General features: G+C 45.0%; 1 protein-coding gene across 9 annotated transcripts in view; it reads left to right on the top strand.

Annotated features, from left to right (window-relative positions):
• Window positions 1–22,820, top strand: part of EXOC1 (exocyst complex component 1) — a 332,741-nt gene that overhangs the window by 182,992 nt on the left and 126,929 nt on the right. For all 9 annotated transcript variants that reach the window (XM_086962628.1, XM_086962632.1, XM_086962630.1 and 6 more), the window contains one exon: window positions 140–289. In XM_086962628.1, coding sequence (XP_086818754.1) covers window positions 140–289 — 150 coding nt within the window. The remainder of the gene's footprint in view (window positions 1–139; window positions 290–22,820) is intronic.

Here is a 22,820-nt window from a genome sequence, read left to right as displayed (position 1 = left end):
AGGAGTCAAATGTGTAAATTTGTTCTAAAAGTTTACACCTCTATAATGTTTTCTATTTTTAGTGCAGAGACTGCATTAATTTGCCTTAAAACACGCATGTTATTCCCCAAACTGAACCTTTGTATTTTTTTTTACTCAGGGTTGTGACCAGAACTCTACTCTTGTTCAACACTCTGTGGAGTTGACACTACCCAGCCACCATCCTTTTCACAGAGACTTACTTCATTATGCCAAGTTAATGGAGTGGCTAAAGAACACAGATTATACAAAATATGATGGGTTGACGAAGGTGTGTGTTTCCGGTTTTGATTGCAACTTTTTACAGGAATGGGAATTCTTCCTCGATTTTAATGTAATTATGTTGAAACTTAAAAGCCAATCAACATGGAAATACTTGCCTGTTGAAGAGTTGCCTTAATTATTAATTCAAGCTATTACCCCAAAGTATTTTGCAAATCATGTTGGCTCTACTGGGTTTGTGTGTGTGTGTATATATATATATATATATTTTTTTTTTTAAATAAATGTATTCATTAAAATGTTATGATGAAACAGAATACACAAAAACATCGCAGTATGAAAGGTACAGGTTGTCGACATAATGCAGCAGATTATACAAGTCAGTAATCCGTATTGAAACAGTGTTGGTAGATGAGAAAATAACAACAAAAAGAAAATCTCCTAAGCGGATACAGGGGTTAAGTGGTGTTGACGTAGTGGAGGAGACCGTGCAGAAGATAGAAGCTTACACTGGAATAATGAGTTATCATTCAGCTGGAATCGTTGGACTCTAGGGAGAGTAGGTAATCAGGGGATGCCAAACCTCTTTAGGCCTTGAGGTGTGCGGTTAGAATTGTGCATAGGCCTCACTAATTTTGTCACAGTGTGACATACTTTTGAGCCAGGCCGCCTTCGTGGGGGCTCGCCCTTTGCCCCAATGGAGCACCAGTTCATGTTTTGCAAGGAGGAGTGCAACAGAGACAAATCTGCTGATAGATTTTGGGATGTCGTTGAGGGTACCCTAGAAGTGACACCATGGGATCAGGTGTGATTGTGATGACAGTCATAGTGGAGAGGAGGGATAAGATAGAGGACCAATAACGACCTTTGTGCGAGAAGCACAAAGTCGGCACCTGCTGCATGGCTTCTGGGCACTAGATGGGATTCGGGGGGATGGTTGTGTGTGTGTGTGTGTCTGTCAAATCACACAATGCCTGCGAGGGTAATGTAAGCCTAGTAACTCGAAAAGGAGGATTTTGTGCTTGTGGTTAACACACAAGCTTCTTTTGGGAGCCACAACAATACCTAATTTTGTCGGTCAATTGGTGACCTAAATCATTACTCCAGACCTCCCTGACACATTTGGTGGAGTCAGGCTTCATGAAAAGGCATGTGCGATACAGCCTGGAGATCAGCCTATCCCCATCACTGTTGGAGATAATGAGAGTCAGTGGAGGAAAGTCGTCTGGGGCAAGAGGATATGTGGGAATGCATGAAGCAGAATATTATGGAGTCTTCGTAGAATGAAATGGTCCTTATATGAGGTGCCATGGAAGTGGGTGTCGACTTATGTAAGAACATGACTCTCAAGGAACACATCCCGATAGTATGCAGGCCATGAAGTTGTAAGGTGCGTTTAACACGTTTCTCACTTGTGAGGCAAAGTTAAGGTTTGCCAGCCAATGGTGGGGCTAAAGAATATAAGAGACCATCAATCAAACCATGGTGGAGCTTCCTCTATGCTCAGCAAGTGGTGGATATAGTTACGGAAAGTGGTATATCACCATGTTGGTCCTGGTGGTACCAACGGTACGTATATTGTCGTTGGGCAGCAAGATAGTAGAGATGGAAATCTGGAACTCCGAGGCCATTGCTTTTGTAAGGGAGCATTTAAGTGTCCCATCATATGCTTGGTTTGCAGTCTACCCAAATACGCAGAAGCAGGACGCTGTGTTTGTCCAGTCCGGGCTGCCTTTGTACCGGTTGGGTCATCAACTGCCTTTGTTCCAGGCAAGGCCGTTGCCAACTGCCTTTGTCCCAGGCGGGGCTGTAGGCAGCTGCCTGTGTCACAGGCGAGGCCGTAGGCAGCTGCCTGTGGCCCAGGCGGGGCCGTAGGCAGCTGCCTGTGGCTCAGCTGGGGCCGTAGGCAGCTGCCTGTAGCTCAGCCGGGGCCGCAGGCATCTGCCTGTGGCCCAGGCGAGGCAGTAGGCAGCTGCCTGTTGCCAGGCGGGGCCGTAGGCAGCTGTCTGTTGCCCAGGAGGGGCCGTAGGGTCACAGCTGTGTGTGGCCCAATCTGGTATGTTGGCTTAGGCAAGGCCTGCATCATACTGAATCAAAGAAAGCTGCAGCTGGGGTCGACCCTACATCAAGCCACTGCACCTCAAAACGTTTTCTTAGAAGACAAACACTCGGCTGGACATTGTAGATATTTTGTCTGTTGGAGCTGAGCTCAGTCACTCATTACATCTGTGAAACCCTGTGACTGCCTTCCCTCACTACCGTGAGAGTGGTGGTGCGGAAAAGGTTGTATTTGGATCCGTCTACAGAGCCGTAGTAGGGCAGACCCAAAGACAGCAGCAGTGTTTTCTCTGTGACTCTGTTTTATCAGCACTGGGAGAAATATGGTATCTACGAAGCGCGATAATCTAGGCAAAGGGCCTCTCCTGGCAAGTGGTCCAATGGCAGTACTTATATACTAAATCTTATCAGAGTTTGACATTTCTGACATAAGTTTTGGAATTTTAATTAACAACAAGAGAGGGAGGATTTGTAAGAGGAACACTCCTATATCCCCGATTATAAATACAAAAAACAACTAAGGAGTGACTTATTGGAGCCTTGGACATATAAATAGAGTCAGACAACCCTGAGGACAAGACATTCTACCACCTCTTAGTGATAAACCAATGTTGGAACCAGACAGAAAGAAAAATGTGAAAACACATACACCAGAAACAAACAAATTGAGTTGTTAAAAAGAACCCTCTCTCACCCTAGTGGTGACATGCTTCATCACGGGGTTCCCACTGGAGGAACCGAATGTCCCTCCAGTGTGCTTCGACGCCTGATTTGCAGCGGAGCGGGTTGTTGTGAATTGGACTTGGTGTATGTGAATAAGTGCAAGTGAAAGTGAATTAAAAAATATTGGTTGTACCCAAAATCTATTTTATTCAGCGGTCAGCCAATATTGTTAAAAACAATGTGTGGGATATTAAGGGTGGTTATATTATTGACCACTTTTATCCCTTCAATAGTAGGTCGACATGTTTCAGCTGTCTCTTTATATTATTGCAGCTTTCTTCAGGACCAGTGACATAAAAAATCCCTGGTGGTCCGTGCTCGCTAAGGCACGTCCAACCAGAGGATATATGTGAAAAATAGGCAAAAAAAGGGGATTACCGTAAAATACGGTTGCTGCACCCTAGTATTTCCAGGTGCACAAAGAAACTGTAATATAAAGCACAACATTAATGCATATTTTATAAAAACATTTGTATATTAGGCATACATTTTTCATTTATAGTTCCAGCACAATAAGTCACTATTTAGTGACCTACCCTTTAATTACCCAAATACATTTCAAATAGTGAGAATAGGCATCTGTAAGGGTGACTACTCCATATTTATTAGTAGTGCACGGAAGCTTGTTTACAAAATTTTTTTTTGCCTTCCAGGTGAGTAAATTCTCTCATGAATCTTGTTTAGTCAGTTTAAAACTAAATTCACTTTCAACTGACTATGTTGCATATATCAAAAGTCTCTTATCATAAAGGAAAAGGTGCATTTTCAGAAAGACCCGATTTAAATAAGTTTGGAAGCGAGTACGAACCCTCCAGGCCATGGAAACACGGACCTGGGGGTCAGTGACCCATTCACGCAAACACATGGAGAAGAAACGGTTTGTCATACTCACAGCACAGATCTATGGTGCTGACATCTATGGGCTTAGACGGGGGAGGCTATCTTCACGCTACTGCAACTGCGTGAAAGAAACGGAGGGCAAAAGTTTTGTTAAATATCTCGGCATCGGATAGGCGTCCCTGCCGATAAAACGCAAGCTAGCACATTCGTCCTCACTTACTTTGCTCGTAGCGGCTCGCCTCCTTACACCTATCGGGTCCGCTGCCCGGAAACTGAAGCCACATTACCGTGGCTTCCGTATTAAGAGCGAGGTCAGGGGTTGTCACATGGTAGGCGTGCGCTACGTTTTAAAGTGATACACTCTGTAGCTGCTTTGTGAGTTTAGATAACGTAATGATATTGACATACGAAGGAATTTTGAAATGAGACAAAAAAGTCATTTAGTCATCGCAAACAGTGCAAGGCTTGGACGGAACATCCCTTGGACAAAACATTGCCCCATAGCCTATCCAACCCAGCAATGTCTTGTTCTGCTCGTTTTATATTTTCTTTTACGAGCTCAAACAAGATCATGATTAAGTGCAGACGTAGCATGCCAGGAATAAAACTCAGAGGGGTGAAAAAATAGCGCGAGTTTTAGGCACATGACAATCAGATCGTTTGGGAAAAGGTAGCAAGTTGGCAATTGACAGCCATTTAGGTTAGGAAAGGAAAAGATAGGGAAAATGCTGCAATTACAAGTGTGTAAGGAAGTAATCCTAATCTGGGGTCAGCTCACAAGTAACGTATTTGCTTTGTCCTATCTAGTATTGAATTACATATTACAGAAAATCAGTTTGGTGTAATCTAAAGAGAGAGGCTTATCTACTCATCACTGTTCCCCAAGGGATATCATCATTAAGACCAGATATGTGACTGGACAAACGATATATCCATCTTTGTTCTTTTTCGAACAAACTGGCCTCAGAGCCCTGGGCCAGTTGTTCAATCACTGTCCAGTTCAACTCATCTGGTGTGTGTTTCAGCTGGAAAAAGTGAGATGTTAACTTGGTGTTCGTCTTGTGACATCTGATATTACTCCGGTGTTCACCGATTCTCAGTTTCACTTTCCTCGTCGTCATACCAATATATTTTAGCCCACAAGGGCAGATGATTAGGTAGACGACATAGCATGAATTACAATTTGTGTGGTTTCTTTGTTGCCACACCTTTCCTTCTTCCAAATTCAGAGATTTTGAGGCACTAGTCAGGGGGCACACAGCGCAACCTCCACATGGGTAGTGACCGGTTACCGGAGGTAAACCCCAAGCACTCAAAACGCCTTCAGCGTTGGTCAGTTCATGTTTTCTGGGGCGTGTATGCACCAAGGCATCTTTGAGACTCCTAGCACGTTTGAATGACATGAGGGGCTTCTCCCACTTATGATTCGTACTAGTCAGCGCTCGCCAATGTTTGTTTATACTGCGAGTGACTGCGTTCGATAACGGGTTAAATGTTGTCACACATGTAAGGGGGATTTCAGAAGGTAATTCCCTGGGTTGGTCCTCCAGGAGGGCATCTCTGTGTTGATTGCGTGCCCGTTTACAACTCTTGTTCAGTAGATGTTTTGGATATCCCCGGCATTGTAATTTGCCTGTCAGATCTTGAGCTTGTTGCTTGAAATCGCTCAACTCACTGCAATTGCGTTGTATACGCAGATATTGTCCAAAAGGGAGATTCTCCCTAAGTGGTTGAGGATGGAAACTAGAGTAGTGTAGTAAATTATTTCTTGACGTCGGTTTGTAGTAAGTCTTGGTACGTAACTCATTACCAACGCGTGAAATTGTCACGTCTAGGAACACAATCTTGTCCTCAGCATATTCATGTGTGAACTTGAGATGATGATTTAGACCGTTAAGCCAGTTGAAAAAAGTAGATAAGGAAGCACTATCCCCTTTCCAGATCATTAAAACGTCATCTATGTACCTTTGCCATAGTAACATATTTGACGAAAAAGTTTTTGATTCATTCAATATGTGCTCACACTCAAAATGGTATACATACAGCCCTGCCACGCTTGGCGCGAACGTGCTTCCCATTGAAGTCCCCGTTGCTTGTAGATACAGTCTGCCATTGTACTCAAAAAAATTACGTTTAAGGGCTAAAGTGGCCATCTCCATGACAAATGCTCTGGTGGTGTTATAATCCCATGTAGTCTGTTCTAGCATTTCTGCCAGCACATCGATAGTCGTATCCTGTGGTATACAGGTATATAGACTTTCGATGTCTAGTGTGAATAGTAGGCACGGGTCGTCTGGTAAAGTTATAGTTTGCAACATGGCTAGCAGACTTTTCGTGTCCTTGATGTAGGTACTTGTGGCTTCTATAATTGGTCTTAAAAAGAAATCACAGTATTTTGAAAGTGGTTCAAGAATAGAGCCAATACCCGACACAATGGGTCGGCCTGGTGGTGGTAATACCCCCTTGTGTGTTTTCGGAAGAGTGTAGAAAAAAGGAATCTTTCCTTCTGTGGTGGTTAGAAAGTCTGCCTCATGCTTGCTGATAATGCCATCATGTTCAGCAGCTGCCACTGTCTCCAGAATTTCGATTTTTAGACTTTCTGAAGGATCTTCACGTAGGGGGACGCAATTAGTCTGGTTGTTCAGAAGGCGACAACACTCAGCGTCATAATGTGCTCGGTCCTGAATCACAATTCCTCCCCCCTTGTCTGCACTCTTAATCACTATGGTGTTATTATTCTGTAGTGATTGGATTGCTTGAAATTCTGCTCCCGTCATATTTTTGAAGGGGATCGGTTCATCCAGTTGTTCTACTTCGGTGATCACTGCTTTTTCGAATGCTAGTATTTCTGGAGGTATCATATGTGGAGGGGGTGTGAAATTCGATTTCAATCGAAATGTAGTATCACTCTGTGTGTCTAGAGATAGATCTTCTGACTGTTTTTGCTCAAAAAAACTTTTTAACCTGATCTTTCAAAAAAAATCAGTGAGCTCACAGCGTAACTTGAAACGATCTAATCTAGGGGTCGGAACAAATCCAAGTCCCTTCTCCAATGTGTTCATTTCTGTAGGAGTTAGAGTTAAAGAAGATAGATTTGTCACTAGAGTCTCTGATTGCTTGTCCCCGCTCTCTGGTCTTGTGTTTTGCTGCGGGTATTGTCTCCCACAGTTTCTGTTTGGTCCCAATGTACCTGATTGTTGCCTTTTCGTTTGCCCCCTCTGCTCCGGCCCCTCCCTAAAAAACGTTGCTGGGGAAAGGCGTTGGCATAATATTGTTGATGGGGCGGTGGTGGGGGGCCAAATGGCATATTCCAACCCATCATGGGTGGAAACTGTTGTGGTTGTTGGAACATGTTAGGGTGAAAATTATGTCCTTGTGGGTAGGGCTGCCATATAGGGGGTTGGAAACCTCGACCTCTGCCCCTACCTCGTCCACCTCTTCTTGACCCCGTGCTCCCTGTGGAGGACCCGCTCGTGTTGGAATCATCTGATGTCTCGGAGTTATCATCATTTGCATTTTGGGGTGTATAGTCAGGACTGGAATAGGGGTAAGTTTTTACATAGGACCATCTCTTCAGATCTTTTTTAAATTTTTGGGCTTTTGATTGGGACAAGTTTTCTTTGTACTCATTGACTTCTTTATTTAAATCCTCTAGATGTTTCTTAAAGCCAGTTAAAGTGGCTTTAAAATGACTCTCTGTCTGCTGTATCTCAACCATCAAGGCCTCAGACAGGCGTAGGGCCGTCTTAATGATTAAAATTGCCCAGTCCCGTGTGCAGTGCCAGGCAATTTGGGCCCATTCCTTCCTGAACACTGCATCATCCAGAAAGATTCTGGGGGCATTAGTGACTAGAAGACCTTTCGGGGCCAGATTATTATTCAGGTATTCCTTGAGCATGGTCCCATGCAGGATAGCTCTTATGCGGCTACGCTTCTGTTCCCCAAGTTTTTCCCATTCAGTGGTTTGAGCAATAGTTTGGGATATCAAGGGGTCTGAAAACAAAGAATCGTCATTCATGATAGCCTCGAACTCCTCCCTCGTGTATGACAAGCCTAAGTTCTCCATGTTGAGAAAAAGGGTCTGCACCAAAGAGACAAATAAGTAGTAAGACAACTCTCGCAGCTGTGCGCTGCAAAATATTAATTAACAACAAGAGAGGGAGGATTTGTAAGAGGAACACTCCTATATCCCTGATTATAAATACAAAAAACAACTAAGGAGTGACTTATTGGAGCCTTGGACATATAAATAGTCAGACAACCCTGAGGACAAGACATTCTACCACCTCTTAGTTATAAACCAATGTTGGAACCAGACAGAAAGAAAAATGTGAAAACACATACACCAGAAACAAACAAATTGAGTTGTTAAAAAGAACCCTCACTCACCCTAGTGGTGACATGCTTCATCACGGGGTTCCCACTGGAGGAACCGAATGTCCCTCCAGTGTGCTTCGACGCCTGATTTGCAGCGGAGCGGGTTGTTGTGAATTGGACTTGATGTATGTGAATAAGTGCAAGTGAAAGTGAATTAAAAAATATTGGTTGTACCCAAAATCTAATTTTATTCAGCGGTCAGCCAATATTGTTAAAAACAATGTGTGGGATATTAAGGGTGGTTATATTATTGACCACTTTTATCCCTTCAATAGTAGGTCGACATGTTTCAGCTGTCTCTTTATATTATTGCAGCTTTCTTCAGGACCAGTGACATAAAAAATCCCTGGTGGTCCGTGCTCGCTAAGGCACGTCCAACCAGAGGATATATGTGAAAAATAGGCAAAAAAAGGGGATTACCGTAAAATACGGTTGCTGCAACCTAGTATTTCCAGGTGCACAAAGAAACTGTAATATAAAGCACAACATTAATGCATATTTTATAAAAATATTTGTATATTAGGCATACATTTTTCATTTATAGTTCCAGCACAATAAGTCACTATTTAGTGACCTACCCTTTAATTACCCAAATACATTTCAAATAGTGAGAATAGGCATCTGTAAGGGTGACTACTCCATATTTATTAGTAGTGCACGGAAGCTTGTTTACAAAAAAATTTTTTGCCTTCCAGGTGAGTAAATTCTCTCATGAATCTTGTTTAGTCAGTTTAAAACTAAATTCACTTTCAACTGACTATGTTGCATATATCAAAAGTCTCTTATCATAAAGGAAAAGGTGCATTTTCAGAAAGACCCGATTTAAATAAGTTTGGAAGCGAGTACGAACCCTCCAGGCCATGAAAACACAGACCTGGGGGTCAGTGACCCATCCACGCAAACACATCGAGAAGAAACGGTTTGTCATATTCACAGCACAGATCTATGGTGCTGACATCTATGGGCTTAGACGGGGGAGGCTATCTTCACGCTACTGCAACTGCGTGAAAGAAATGGAGGGCGAAAGTTTTGTTAAATATCTCGGCATCGGATAGGCGTCCCTGCCGATAAAACGCAAGCTAGCACATTCGTCCTCACTTACTTTGCTCGTAGCGGCTCGCCTCCTTACACCTATCGGGTCCGCTGCCGCCGCCCGCAAACTGAAGCAACATTACCGTGGCTTCCGTATTAAGAGCGAGGTCAGGGGTTGTCACATGGTAGGCGTGCGCTACGTTTTAAAGTGATACACTCTGTAGCTGCTTTGTGTGTTTAGATAACGTAATGATATTGACATACGAAGGAATTTTGAAATGAGACAAAAAAGTCATTTAGTCATCGCAAACAGTGCAAGGCTTGGACGGAACATCCCTTGGACAAAACATTGCCCCATAGCCTATCCAACCCAGCAATGTCTTGTTCTGCTCGTTTTATATTTTCTTTTACGAGCTCAAACAAGATCATGATTAAGTGCAGACGTAGCATGCCAGGAATAAAACTCAGAGGGGTGAAAAAATAGCGCAAGTTTTAGGCACATGACAATCAGATCGTTTGGGAAAAGGTAGCAAGTTGGCAATTGACAGCCATTTAGGTTAGGAAAGGAAAAGATAGGGAAAATGCTGCAATTACAAGTGTGTAAGGAAGTAATCCTAATCTGGGGTCAGCTCACAAGTAACGCATTTTGCTTTGTCCTATCTAGTATTGAATTACATATTACAGAAAATCAGTTTGGTGTAATCTAAAGAGAGAGGCTTATCTACTCATCACTGTTCCCCAAGGGATATCATCATTAAGACCAGATATGTGACTGGACAAACGATATATCCATCTTTGTTCTTTTTCGAACAAACTGGCCTCAGAGCCCTGGGCCAGTTGTTCAATCACTGTCCAGTTCAACTCATCTGGCGTGTGTTTCAGCTGGAAAAAGTGAGATGTTAACTTGGTGTTCGTCTTGTGACATCGGATATTACTCCGGTGTTCACTGATTCTCAGTTTCACTTTCCTCGTCGTCATACCAATATATTTTAGCCCACAAGGGCAGATGATTAGGTAGACGACATAGCATGAATTACAATTTGTGTGGTTTCTTTGTTGCCACACCTTTCCTTCTTCCAAATTCAGAGATTTTGAGGCACTAGTCCGGGGGCACACAGCGCAACCTCCACATGGGTAGTGACCGGTTACCGGAGGTAAACCCCAAGCACTCAAAACGCCTTCAGCGTTGGTCAGTTTTGGAATGTCTGAGATAGACTATGTGTATCAAGGTGTGTGTATCAGACGATTCTTTATGAACATATTAGGTGAGAGGACATCATTTCAGACTAAACTATTTTGGTTTTAGGTCTGTCCTTGTTCTTATTTGACCTAAATATGGTGAAATTAGACACATGTCCGAGACAGATGTTGCATTAGATGTTATATCTGTGCCATTAGCCAAATTACCTGGCACTGTCATAGTTCTTAGAAAGTTAAGGCCAGAAGACATTCGCGTCAAATGGTAGACATGCCAATGATTCTGCATAAATGGTGACCTCCATTGTGTTAAATGGCGATGTGACTAGACAGAAGGGTGCCCCCCCCCAAAAATAGAATGTAGGCAGGTTCGCAGGGGGAAGCAAGCAATAAATGAGAACAAAGGAGAACCCTGCCAGTCATTTTTAGATGTGGTCATATTCAAGAATCCTAGGACGCAAACAAGACATCGGAGCAGCCATCAAGGGAGTCAAGACATAAGACCCACCAATACATTTAGTGATTTTTATTCATTTTTTCAAATTTCAAAATTTAATACATTGATATTACAAAATAAACATGAATTAATTATATGGTCATTGATATAAAAACACACACATAGTTTTCAACACGTAAGGTCCCACAAACACCGTTCAGATCTCACACTCAAGTAAACACACACTCAAAACAGCTGATCTCACATTCACAACTATACACATAATCACAATAGTACATAAATGCCACAAAATGAATTGGTGACCAGATGGAAGATGAATCCTCAAACAAAGGGATGTGGGCAGGGAAAGAGGTAAGGACTGGAGATGGAAAAAACAATCCTGCTGCCCACAAGAACAACGCCGACGCGCGTTTCGGTGTAGAACCCAACTGGGGCCACACCTTCGTCAGGGCGATGATGTACCACGGAGTAGGGGACAGTACATCTGTAGATAAAAAAATATATATGTATGTATATATGTACACATAATCACAATACAAATTCATAAATATTATCAATGGTTTTTCTCGAATCACACGGTGAAGACTCTAATGGGTGCTCTGAGTCCTCTATCAAGATCTATATATTAATCATCAATCAAGGAAAGCAAAGTAGCCTGGAATAAACGATTCGCATAAAAGGACACATGCCAATAAAATGTATACATTGGTACCATCAACAACTGTAGAAATTCATGGTGCTCATGAAGAGGCCAATCAATGTGGTCTAGTAATCCCAAAGAATTTATGGGCATAGTCTGTATTGAGTGACTAAGTGAAAGCAATAACCAGGATAGAAATAAGGGTGCACAAAAAAATCAAAAAGTCAAAAAAGTTTATACAAGGATAGCTAGACCAACAGATAAGACCCTATCCCCTATGTCTCGATAAATAAGATATAAAACATAATGGATAAGATAAGGAAAGATACAAGAACATAACACAAAAAACATAATACCTACTTAAAACACCAAGTCCGGACGGAGGACTTTTATCTGCAATAAAGCGCCCCTTGCAGTAAGCTGAAACAAATTGAAAATAAGGCGCCATAACCTATTAGGTCCAGTCGAGGGATTTTTATCCCACCTCAACAAACAGGTTACATGCGGGGAACATCGAACTGAACCCCCGGCAGAGCATGTTCAGCAAACAAGCAGGTTCGGTCGGGAATTACAGAAATGAATCCAACCACACTTCTTGATGATACGCCGAGTCAATCCGGTAACAAACCCACTATCCGGCCAGGGGGCCGTCTTCTTCGCGATGTCGCAACTGGTCAATACGCCCTAGGTAAGGGGATGTCCAAAGTCCTTCAACTACGGCAATAAAAAATCTGAGGGGACAGAAAATAAAACATGGTAGAGAAATATCGCTATAGTGGTCCTTGACCCAGTCTCTCTGCCCTCACCAATGAATTGGTCCACTATGGGTTCACCAATCTCCTATATCCCAGACTGTTTGGACAAAAAGTGTTTCCTAGAGGCCACAGCAAAAAATAAAAAGAATAATTTTACAGTGAAAATTTATGAATAACAAAATCTACATTTTAACAAAAAAATCAGTCTGTGCATTAAGTAATTTAAACATGTTTTGACTTTGAATTATTCATTGACTTGCTTATTGATACACGTGTTAATTATTTAGTGTGTGCTGAGACAAATATGTTACCAATATTGATGGAGTTTCTCCGGTGTGGAGAGCTAAGATGGCTTGTACTCTAGGCTTGTGCACCACTGTGTGTAGAATATAATAATAATAATCCACTATAGTGACTATTCTGAAATTCCACCTCTTCTCTGTAAACTGTAGATATTGTGTCTGTTGGAGCTGAGCTCTAATTGAGAATGGGGTGTGGAAGAGATTGTATTTAGATCAGTGTGCAAAGCCATAGTAAGGTATGCCCAAAGACAGCAGTGACAAACTTCCAGAACCCCAACAGTTGAGGGCTAGTAGTTGCCTAACCCACCTCATCCCCCCTTGTGATGGGGACCTTACAAGCTTCATGCCAAAGTTGTGTTGACCTGTATATTATCACATGGAATATTATAGCAGTCTAAATGTGTGCTGCTTTGAAGCCAGTGTCTCTGAAATATCCATAATCTTGGCCTGAAAACATTTGACCATGTCTCCACAGTGAAGAAACAGTTACACTAACTCTCTGTTAACTAACTCTCTATTAAGTAGAGTGTGTACTTTAAAGTCCTGTGCACGCTGTGCAGGGTTTGATATGGTCTTGCCTCATATGTAGATTTGCCTTACATTCTATATCAAAAGCTCTTGTGTACAACTCTGACTCTGCAAGTTCTGCTGAATCAACTTTCCCACTCCAGAGTGCACTCCCTCTGTTACTTGGGTGCTTTTGTGGTACAGTAAAATTCTTGCACACTTGTGTGTCAATTAGGGACAGTTTGCTTTTCAGAGAGTCCCATGGACACAGTTGTTTTGCTTATTCAGTTTTTTTGTGTTGGATTTCTCTCTTGTCTGTTTGCCATTTGGGTTTCCTTGTGCCAAAAAGCCCTTGAGTGAACATGGGCATTATAAAAAATAAGTGATGATGAACATGATTAAAGCATGCAACCTGTATCATATATTTAGCTTAAACAAGGAGTGATGGATGGAATGTTTGAATTAATCTTAGCCACTGGATTTACTCAGGCCACATTCTAGTCCATTTGTTTTTGCCCAGTATGCCACTCTAGATAAGGATCAGACTCTCCTGAATCCAACTTGATCAAAAGGGAACAGTCCAGCCCAAAGTGCCAGGCCAAATCTTCTTTAGATGGGAACACAGACAATCTTAACCTTGTGTTCGAGGCATATGAGCTGCAGATCACACACTGTGCATAGATCGCCATCTGGTGTTGGGCCCTGATGTTTGCACTTGTTGTTGTACTGGAAAAGTCTTAGTGTGCATGGGCATTGACTCCATCATCAGATTGTTTTTTTCCGCCATCGGGCTCGGGTGTGTTTATCACGCTCCAGTTCGGTACCGTTACCGATTCAACTTTCAACGTGCAATCCTTCACCCTTTTCTCCAGTATTGTTTCGATCGCGTTCCCTATTCAATGCACATCTCTACAAGCTCGAAGTCTTCGATTCCGGTCGTCGACGCAGGCCCTCGGGCCCACCTACGCCATTAGACTTGGCTCATGGAAAGGACTCTGTGACGTGGTAGAAGTGAGGGATCGGAGACCAGGTCTAGTTCAGTATGGTTTTTAAAGTCTCTTTTATGGTGGCTGGTTAGTCTGTCTTTGGCAAACTGGGCCAGATCCGTGGTTGCAGAAGGCCCTGAGCAGGTTCGTACTGCTTGATCTTTCGCTTCTGGGTACTGTATCCCGTCTGTGTGCTTCAGCCGAGGATGGTATGTGGGGATGAAGAAAACAATGTGTCAGGTTGGCATTCAATGTGGTGTATTTAACCCAAGGGACTGGGGAGAGTAGGATCACTGCTGTACGTGTTCACTCTCAAACAGCAATCTCGTCCAACTCTACAGCTGCGAGGTGAGGACGTGTATGAGGAGCGAGTGCACAGGGGTAGGTGATATGGGCCAGGAAGTGAATAGGGGGGGTTCCTACGCGGTAAGACTTCACACGGACGGGCATCCCCGCCTCCCAACCCAGCACAAGACTTTCTCTCGTACCTGGAGGAGCCACGCTCCTCCAGGAACGTGGCTCGGCGGTGCGTGGGGGCGATGGCCTCTTGGCTCTGCCGGAGCTCCCTCTGGAATCGTCTCGCCTTCTTTGCCGCAGTCCTCTTCTTCACGTCTTTTCTGCCACTCCGTAACCGCTACCAGAACTCCGTCCTCCATCCTCACTCTGGTGCACTACTTCTTCCGGGCTTCCTCTTCTTTTACCAATGGGGTAGCACTGATGTCTGCCGGGGGCGGGGCCTCTTCCTACTGGAAGGCCCAGTTATAGGCGCCGGCTTCAGTTTCTTCCTCCCTAGATGTACATAGTGGTGTGTTTTCCCAGTTCCATTCGTCCTGTTGGGAATGGATAGAAGGAGGTAATGGGGGTACAGCGGTCCATCAATTCATATCGGAAACATTTTGTGGGGCTGGCGGACTCTCCTGGTCACATACTCCTTTTAAAAAGTGTCCTCCAACTTTTCACACACACATCTTCATGAGATGTGTAACCTCTGCCTTTCGACGGAGCACGAGGCCAGAGACTGTACAGCTTGTGCCTCTTTTTCTGCTCCAAAAACTATTCGGGATCGTCAAGCTCGATGAAGCATGGCTAAATTGTCGACATCCATTCCCAGCGACATCTTCCAGGAGGGCGTTGATGTACCAAAGCAGGAGAGGGTCGAAGAAGGACTCATCAGCAGCTCTGTAGCCTACCACTCTGACATTGAACACATCCTCAACTGTCTCTATCTCTGGCCTCCTTGTGTATCGGCCTCCCGCTACTCTAGGGAATTTCGTGGATTCCTTCATGGAGGCTGTTATCCCACTGGCTGCTGCCTCGTCCAACTTTGTCACCCTTGGGGACTTCAATTTTCATTTTGACGACCCTAATGACGTAGTGGCAAGGGAGCTTTTAAGCTCGCTTGGTGCACTGGACCTTCATCTTGTTAATATGGGAGCTACCCATAACAGAGGCCATCAGCTTGATGCAGTTTTTGCTAACTCTGTGAACCTGCAGGCTCTCCAGATGTTGGCTCTCCCCTGGACTGATCACCTCCTTGTTCCGTTTAGCTGGCTGCTGGGGAACCGCAGAGACCCCGCTCCTAGACAACATACTGTGGAACGACTCTGGTCGAAGCTCCTGGTGGACAGTTGGGCGGAAGAGCTATCTAGAACCTGTCCTCACCTCACAGATGACCCCAACACTGCTGACCAGCTCTTGGGCAAATGGCTTACCAACTCTCTGGACTTACTGATCCCTAATAAAAGGAGGCTTGTCAGGGAGAGAAGAATTGGCTCTGCCCCCTGGTATACCCCTGAACTTGGGTGCATCAGAACCTCTTGTAAAAGGCTTGAACGTGCCTGGAGGAGAGAGCGGACGGAAGAAAGCCGGGCCAATTATAAAAGGGAACTAAGGAAATATAAAAGCGCACTGAAGGACGCTAAGAAGACTTTCTTTAGCGATCGGATTGAGAGAGCAAGCAATTCTTCAGGAGAATCGTTTAAAATCTTCAAGCAACTTCTGAAAGCCCCGGTCCCTCCAGTGTTGCACGATAATCCCAAAGAAAAATGTGAGGAACTGGCCAGCTTCTTCCACTCTAAAATAGAGAAAATATTATCCTCCTTACCTACTATCCCTCAAAGCGATGAATCGGTTACTAGTCCTACAAGTCGCCTGATTGAGCTAGCATCTTTTGGCCCCTTCTCGGAAGAGGAGGTCATAAAAGTCCTGTTAGAGATGAAGAGTGGCTCCCCGAGTGACCCAGTCCCCATAAAACATCTTAAACTCGTGGCTAACACCTTGTCAACTCCTCTGACTGACCTCTTGAACCTTTCACTTACGCAGGGCATAGTGCCCCAGAGATGGAAAAAGGCCGTGGTGAAGGCCTTATTGAAAAAGCCAGGAATGGACTCATCCAACTTGACCAACTTTAGGCCAATTTCACTTCTGCCTGGATTTTCAAAAATTGCAGAGAAGCTGGTTAACCGTCAGCTCTCTCACCATCTTGAGTCTAACCACCTGCTAGGAGACTCCCAGACTGGTTTCCGTCCCGGCCATGGAACAGACACTGCCTTGCTGGCAGTAGTGGAGGAGGCAAGGAGCACTCTAGATACAGGAGGGTCAGTGGCAGTGATCCTCCTGGACTTGAGTGCTGCCTTTGACACTGTGAGTCACCAAGTGCTCCTCCAACGTCTGTCAGAGGTAGGTGTCTCAGGGACGGCCCTGAAATGGTTGGGATCTTTTCTCTCTGACCGTTTCTACCAAGTCTGGGAGGGGTCAGAGCAATCTGCCCTAATCCCTCTTCAATGTGGAGTCCCGCAGGGCTCATCGCTGAGCCCTACTCTATTTAATATATATATGACTCCACTTGAAAGAGTGGTCGCCCCCTCGGGGGTGAAGATCATCAGCTATGCTGATGATACTCAGCTGGTGGTCGGCCTCACTCAGCTGGCGGAACAACCTGAGGTTTTACACGACTGCCTCGCCAATGTTTATCGTTGGATGTCTATCTCTGCCTTAAAGCTCAATGGAGGTAAAACCGAGCTGATGCTCCTCGGCAATCCCAGTCCCTCCATTATTGCGACCTGTTGGCCCCGGTCTCTTGGTGACCCACCATCCCCCAAGAAGGAGATCAAGTCCTTGGGAGTATGGCTGGAAGAAGATCTGTCCTTCAGGACTCATGCCAGGAAGACCGCAGGGGTTTGCTTTGGCTTACTGAAATCAGCCCGAAAGGTGCTACCTTTGCTTCCTGATCCAGCAAGGAAGCTGTTGATACGTGGCCTAATTCTATCGAGGCTCGATTATGGGAATGCGCTGTTTCTCGGTGCCCCCGAAGCGACCTTCAAAACCCTCCAACAGGTGCAAAACGCAGCTGCGAGAATCCTTATGGATGTTCCCAGAAGGCAGTCTGCTGCTCCTGCCCTCAGAGCGCTTCACTGGCTCCCCGTGAAGGAGCGGGTGAAATTTAAAGCGCTATGTACTGCCCATAAAATTTTACATGGCAAAGGCCCCCCTATCCTTGCTAATATGGCCCGTCCCTATAAACCCCCACGTCTGCTGCGCTCGGACCAAAAACACCTTTTGCAGTCAGCCAGAGTAAGAAAAGCTCGTTCTGGGGGCAGGCGTTTCTCGGTGCAGGTGGCGTCTCTTTGGAACTCTCTCCCCCTCAGGATTCGCTCAGAGCCCAAGATCCTACCATTTAGGAAACTTCTTAAGACCCACTTGTTTCCACAGTAGTGATTAGCTGAGTCTCCCCTTCTGGTCTGTTGCGCCGGGACGCCCCTGGGTAAGCTGAGCGCATTATAAATTTCATATTATTATTAAATTTCATATTATTATCACTCCGGGGCAGTGGGTCGTAAGGAGTGACGTCGACCCCCTAACCCCCCTCCCTACACTTACCCCCAAAAATGCTTCGCTAACACCTACACCTTTGGGCATAGGTGCACACCGGGACAAGACTTCCCTCGACCCGCCTTCGGGCCCGACAAATAATTCGACAAATAAGCCTTCAGGCCAATCTGGATCGAGTCAGCCTGCTGTCTGTGCCAAAACACAACCCCCCGGCACCCAAAAAGAAACTGTCGTCCCCCTCCGTGCTGACCACTAGTTCCACATCGGCGCAATCAGCACCGAAACCTACTGGCACCGACCCCTCGACTCCGCTTCCGAGCACCGCAAACACTCAATCTTCGGAACCGAAAAAACCCTCGGTATCGAAAAAACAACCGGTTCCACAGGCTCCTTCGGAACTCAAGAAACCTCACGATTCCAAGCCTAAAGAACATAAATCAGTTCCAGATTCAGTGCCACGCAAGCATTCGGAACCAATAAAATCGGCACCGAAAGAGAAACCTCCACAAGAATAGCTTTTTCAACCAGACCAAACTCAAAAATCTCTTCTAAAAGACCCAAAGACAGGACAACTAGCTCTTAGCGCCAAGAAAAGACCAATGGACATACCTCTACAGGCTCCATCTCCACCAAAGAAGAGAGACATTGCCAGATCTCCTCTCAGAATTCCTTCTCCACCTCCTCCTCTACCTCCCCCTCTGCACCACTCCCCTACTCCTTCCCCACTCCTCTCACCATCTCCTCCATCTCAGGACGATGATGACACCTCTGGGGACGGGGCAGAGGGTGCAGACAACGAACCGTTAGAAGATCCTGGTCCGCCTTATGCCCCAGATGACCCATGGGACAATTATGGCACACCAGATGTCCCTGATATGCCACAAGATGATATCCATCCCTCTAGAGCTTCCCCTCCAGATGACAATATGGGTTTCACTCAGTTCATTCACAGGGCTTTGCAATACCACAGGGTAAATCTACACACAGACCCAGTAGAAGAAGATTTTCTAATGGACACATTTGATACATCCCAAAGGTCCACTTCTATTGTCCCTATGCTGAATGGGGTAATTAAACACGCACCAGAGGTGTTCAAAGATCCTGTAAGAGCTAGGGTGGTTAACCCCAGGATAGAGGAAAAATACAAACTGCCCCAACTGACCCTGCTTATATCAAAGGCCAGATAGTCTCCAACGCCAGAAAGAGGGCCACCTCCCAAACATCAGGCGATGCTCCGCCTCCCGATAAGGAGTCAAGACTGTTGGACGCTTCTGGTAAGCGAACAGCATCACAAGCAGCCAACATATGCCAAATCGTCAACACGCAAGCTTTGCTGGCTAGATACAATAGGGCACACTATGATGAGTTGGAGACCCTATTACAACACCTACCAGACAAATACAAGACAAAAGCCAATGATCTCATACAGGAGGGTAAACTTATAACAAACACCTCCATTCGATGCGCTCTGGATGCCGCAGACACCGCCTCCCGATTCATAAACACAAGTGTCCTTTTACGTAGACACGCAGAGCTACGCATTTCAGAAGTACAAACTACCATACTCAACCAACCGTTTGACCAGGAGTATTTGTTTGGCCCTGCTGTGGATTAATCTCTGGAAAAGATGAAAAAAGACACTGACACAGCTAAATAAATGAGAGCCTTGCAATTGCAAGCTCCCAGGCGTTCATTTTGTTGCTCCTCTTATCGGGGCACCTACAGAGGCTATTCCTCTGACAACCCCTCCACATCCTACAAAAGTCCCACCCAGACATCATTTACCAGAGGTTATCACAGAGGAAGCTGCAGAGGCAATAACAACAAGGGTAGAGGCAAGACCAACAATACTTGCTCCCCCTCCACCCCCAACCAATGACTTCCCTCCACTTCCCCCGGACCATTCCACTCCAGTCGGCAGAAGACTAATAAAATTCCTACCTCTCTGAAACGACATCACTATGGACAGGTGGGTGAGACAAATCATTCAATCTGGTTATTGTCTAGAACTCACCTCTACCCCCAAACATACCACCCAGACAGCGCCCAATGTCAGCAGAACATGTATCTCTATTAAAGCAAGAGGTGCTTTCCCTCCTACCAAAATATGCAATAGAACAAGTTCCCCTACATCAACAAAACACAGGGGTTTACTCCCTGTACTTCCTCATTTAAAAAAAGGACAGAACACTGAGACCCATCTTTGACCTCAGTCCCCTAAACCTTTACATACAATCAGATCATTTTCACATGGTCACACTTCAACAGGTCCTTCCTCTTCTGACAGAAGGCGATTTCCTTGCCTACTTTCATATTCCCATTCACACCGCTCACAGGAAATATCTGAGGTTTGTAGTGGACGGTCAGCATTACCAATTCAAGGTACTCCCATTCAGAGTCACCACAGCACCCAGAGTCTTCACAAAATGTCTAGCAGTAGTTGCAGCTCACCTACGAAGACAGCAAATTCACGTCTTCCCATACTTAGACGACTGGCTCATAAAAGCCAAGTCATACCACCAGTGTGTAAATCACACACACGCCACAATCCAACTACTTTACAACTTAGGGTTTACAATAAACCACACAAAGACTCACCTACAACTGTCCCACATACAACAGTATCTCGGTACCACAATAGACATCTCAAAAGCACTTGCATATCCCAGTCTACCCAGGATAGCAAGCATACAATGTCTCATAACAAAATTCCCGCCCCAACACTCGCTTCCAGCTCCAGTGTTCATGCAGTTGATAGTGATGATGGCCTCTTGCATATTCATAGTACCTCACGCAAGACTCCATATGCGTCCCCTACAGTAATGTTTAGCACGTCATTGGAGCCAAGCTCAAGGTCAGCTTACAAATCTGGTGTTGGTAGACGGCTGCACGCATCGCTCTATGCATTGGTGGAACACCCAAAACCTTTCCAAAGGGCAACCGTTCATAGAGTCGGTTCCACAGATTGTGCGAACAGCAGACGCATCGCTCTCTAGCTGGGGAGATCATCTATTACACCATACCATGCAGGGCAGATGGACACCTCAACAAAAATTACTCCACATCAATCACCTGGAGTTACTACCCATGTTTCTGGCTTTAAAATCATTCCAAAAACAACATCAGGCAAAGCTGTCCTAGTTCACACCAACAACATGACAGCAATGTACTACATACAGAAACAAGGTGGGACACACTCCGTACAGCTCTCTCAATTAGCACAGAGCATATGGAGATTGGCTATTCCTCAGACCATTTTTCTCCTAGCCCAACACGTTCTAGGAGTCCAGAACAACATAGCAGATCTGTTTAGTCGTCAGACACAACAGATTCACGAGTAGGAACTTTATCCGCAAGTTCTTCAACCGTTTTTTCCAAATGTGGGGGCAACCAGAGGTTGATCTCTTGGCCACACATCACAACACAAAATGCCCAAGCTTCGCCACCAGATATTCACACCCACTGTCCAAAGGTAATGCGATATGGATGAATTGGTCTGGCAGATTTGCATACGCTTTTGCGCCTCTCCCACTCATTCCACTGGTGGTGCGCAAACTGTATGTATGTAAATGTAAATGTATAGGCATTTATATAGCACACTACTTACCCGTAGGGTCCCAAGGCGCTTCGACCGCTGCGAAACCCTTCCTGGTTTCCCTGAGAGATGGTCCCTTAATGGGTATCTCCAGGGTGAGACCAGGCATCCCCGGCGGTCTGGTGGGGCCGTTAGTGAAGATGAGGCAAGCTAATGCCCAGAGTTGCCGAGTGTGATCGCTGATCAGAGTGGGCACCGAGGCGAGAGAATTATCGAGTCCGCTGACCCTGGTCCAGAAACCTGCCGCGCCGGGAATCGAACCCTGGTCCCGGGCCGTCCTCTGCTCTCGGGTCTGCCGCCTCTAACCAGTGAGCCACACTACTTCAACTGCAGCAACACTCACTGACACACAACGTTGCTGGAACTATCAGCAGTCTCGCACCAAAAACTACACCTCTCCCCACGCCTCTTAACACAGAACCATGGAGAGATCAGACACATGGACCCAGCACAGCTCAACCTAGCGATCTGGCTCCTGAAGTCTTAGAATTTGGATACCTTCACCTTCCCCCTGACTTTATGAACTTTATCAAAGAGGCTAGACCCCCCACCACTAGAGCCTGCTATGCAGCGAAGTGGAAACGTTTCGCAATATACTGTAACAACAACACCATAAATCATTTAGATTTGTCTATTCAACACATCATATGTTACCTGCTACATCTTCAAAGGTGTAATCTAGCATACACATCTATTAGGTTACACCTCTCTGCCATAGCAGCCTACTTACAGAATAGACAACACTTATCACTATTCAGGGTACCTGCCATCAAAGCATTTATGGAATGTCTCAAAAGAATAATTCCTCCCAGGGTACCACCCTCACCTGTGTGGAATTTAAACATTGTTCTCACAAGACTAATGGGCCCTCCGTTTTAACCTCTGCATAAATTCGAGTTACAATTTCTTACATGGAAAGTCGCTTTCCTTGTGGCCATTACTTCCCTTCGAAGAGTCAGTGAACTACAGTACAACAACTATTCAAGATTCATTTTTCCAACTCTATCATAACAGGGTGGTTCTCAAAACAAATCCAAAATTCCTCCCTAAGGTTATTTCTCCTTTTCATCTCAATCAGTCTGTGGAGTTGCCAGTATTCTTCTCGCTACCACAAAGGGTCGCAGAAAGAGCTCTTCATACTCTAGATGTAAAAATATCACTCCTTTATTACATTGACAGAACAAATCCTTTTAGCAAAATAAAACAACTTTTCGTATCCTTCTCACCACCACATAAAGACAATCCCATATCAAAGTCTGGTATCACAAGGTGGATTGTCA

This window comes from Lissotriton vulgaris, chromosome 3_1, assembly GCF_964263255.1.
Source record: "Lissotriton vulgaris chromosome 3_1, aLisVul1.2, whole genome shotgun sequence".
NCBI lineage: Eukaryota > Metazoa > Chordata > Amphibia > Caudata > Salamandridae > Lissotriton > Lissotriton vulgaris.
This window is presented reverse-complemented; position numbering and strand designations above follow the sequence as displayed.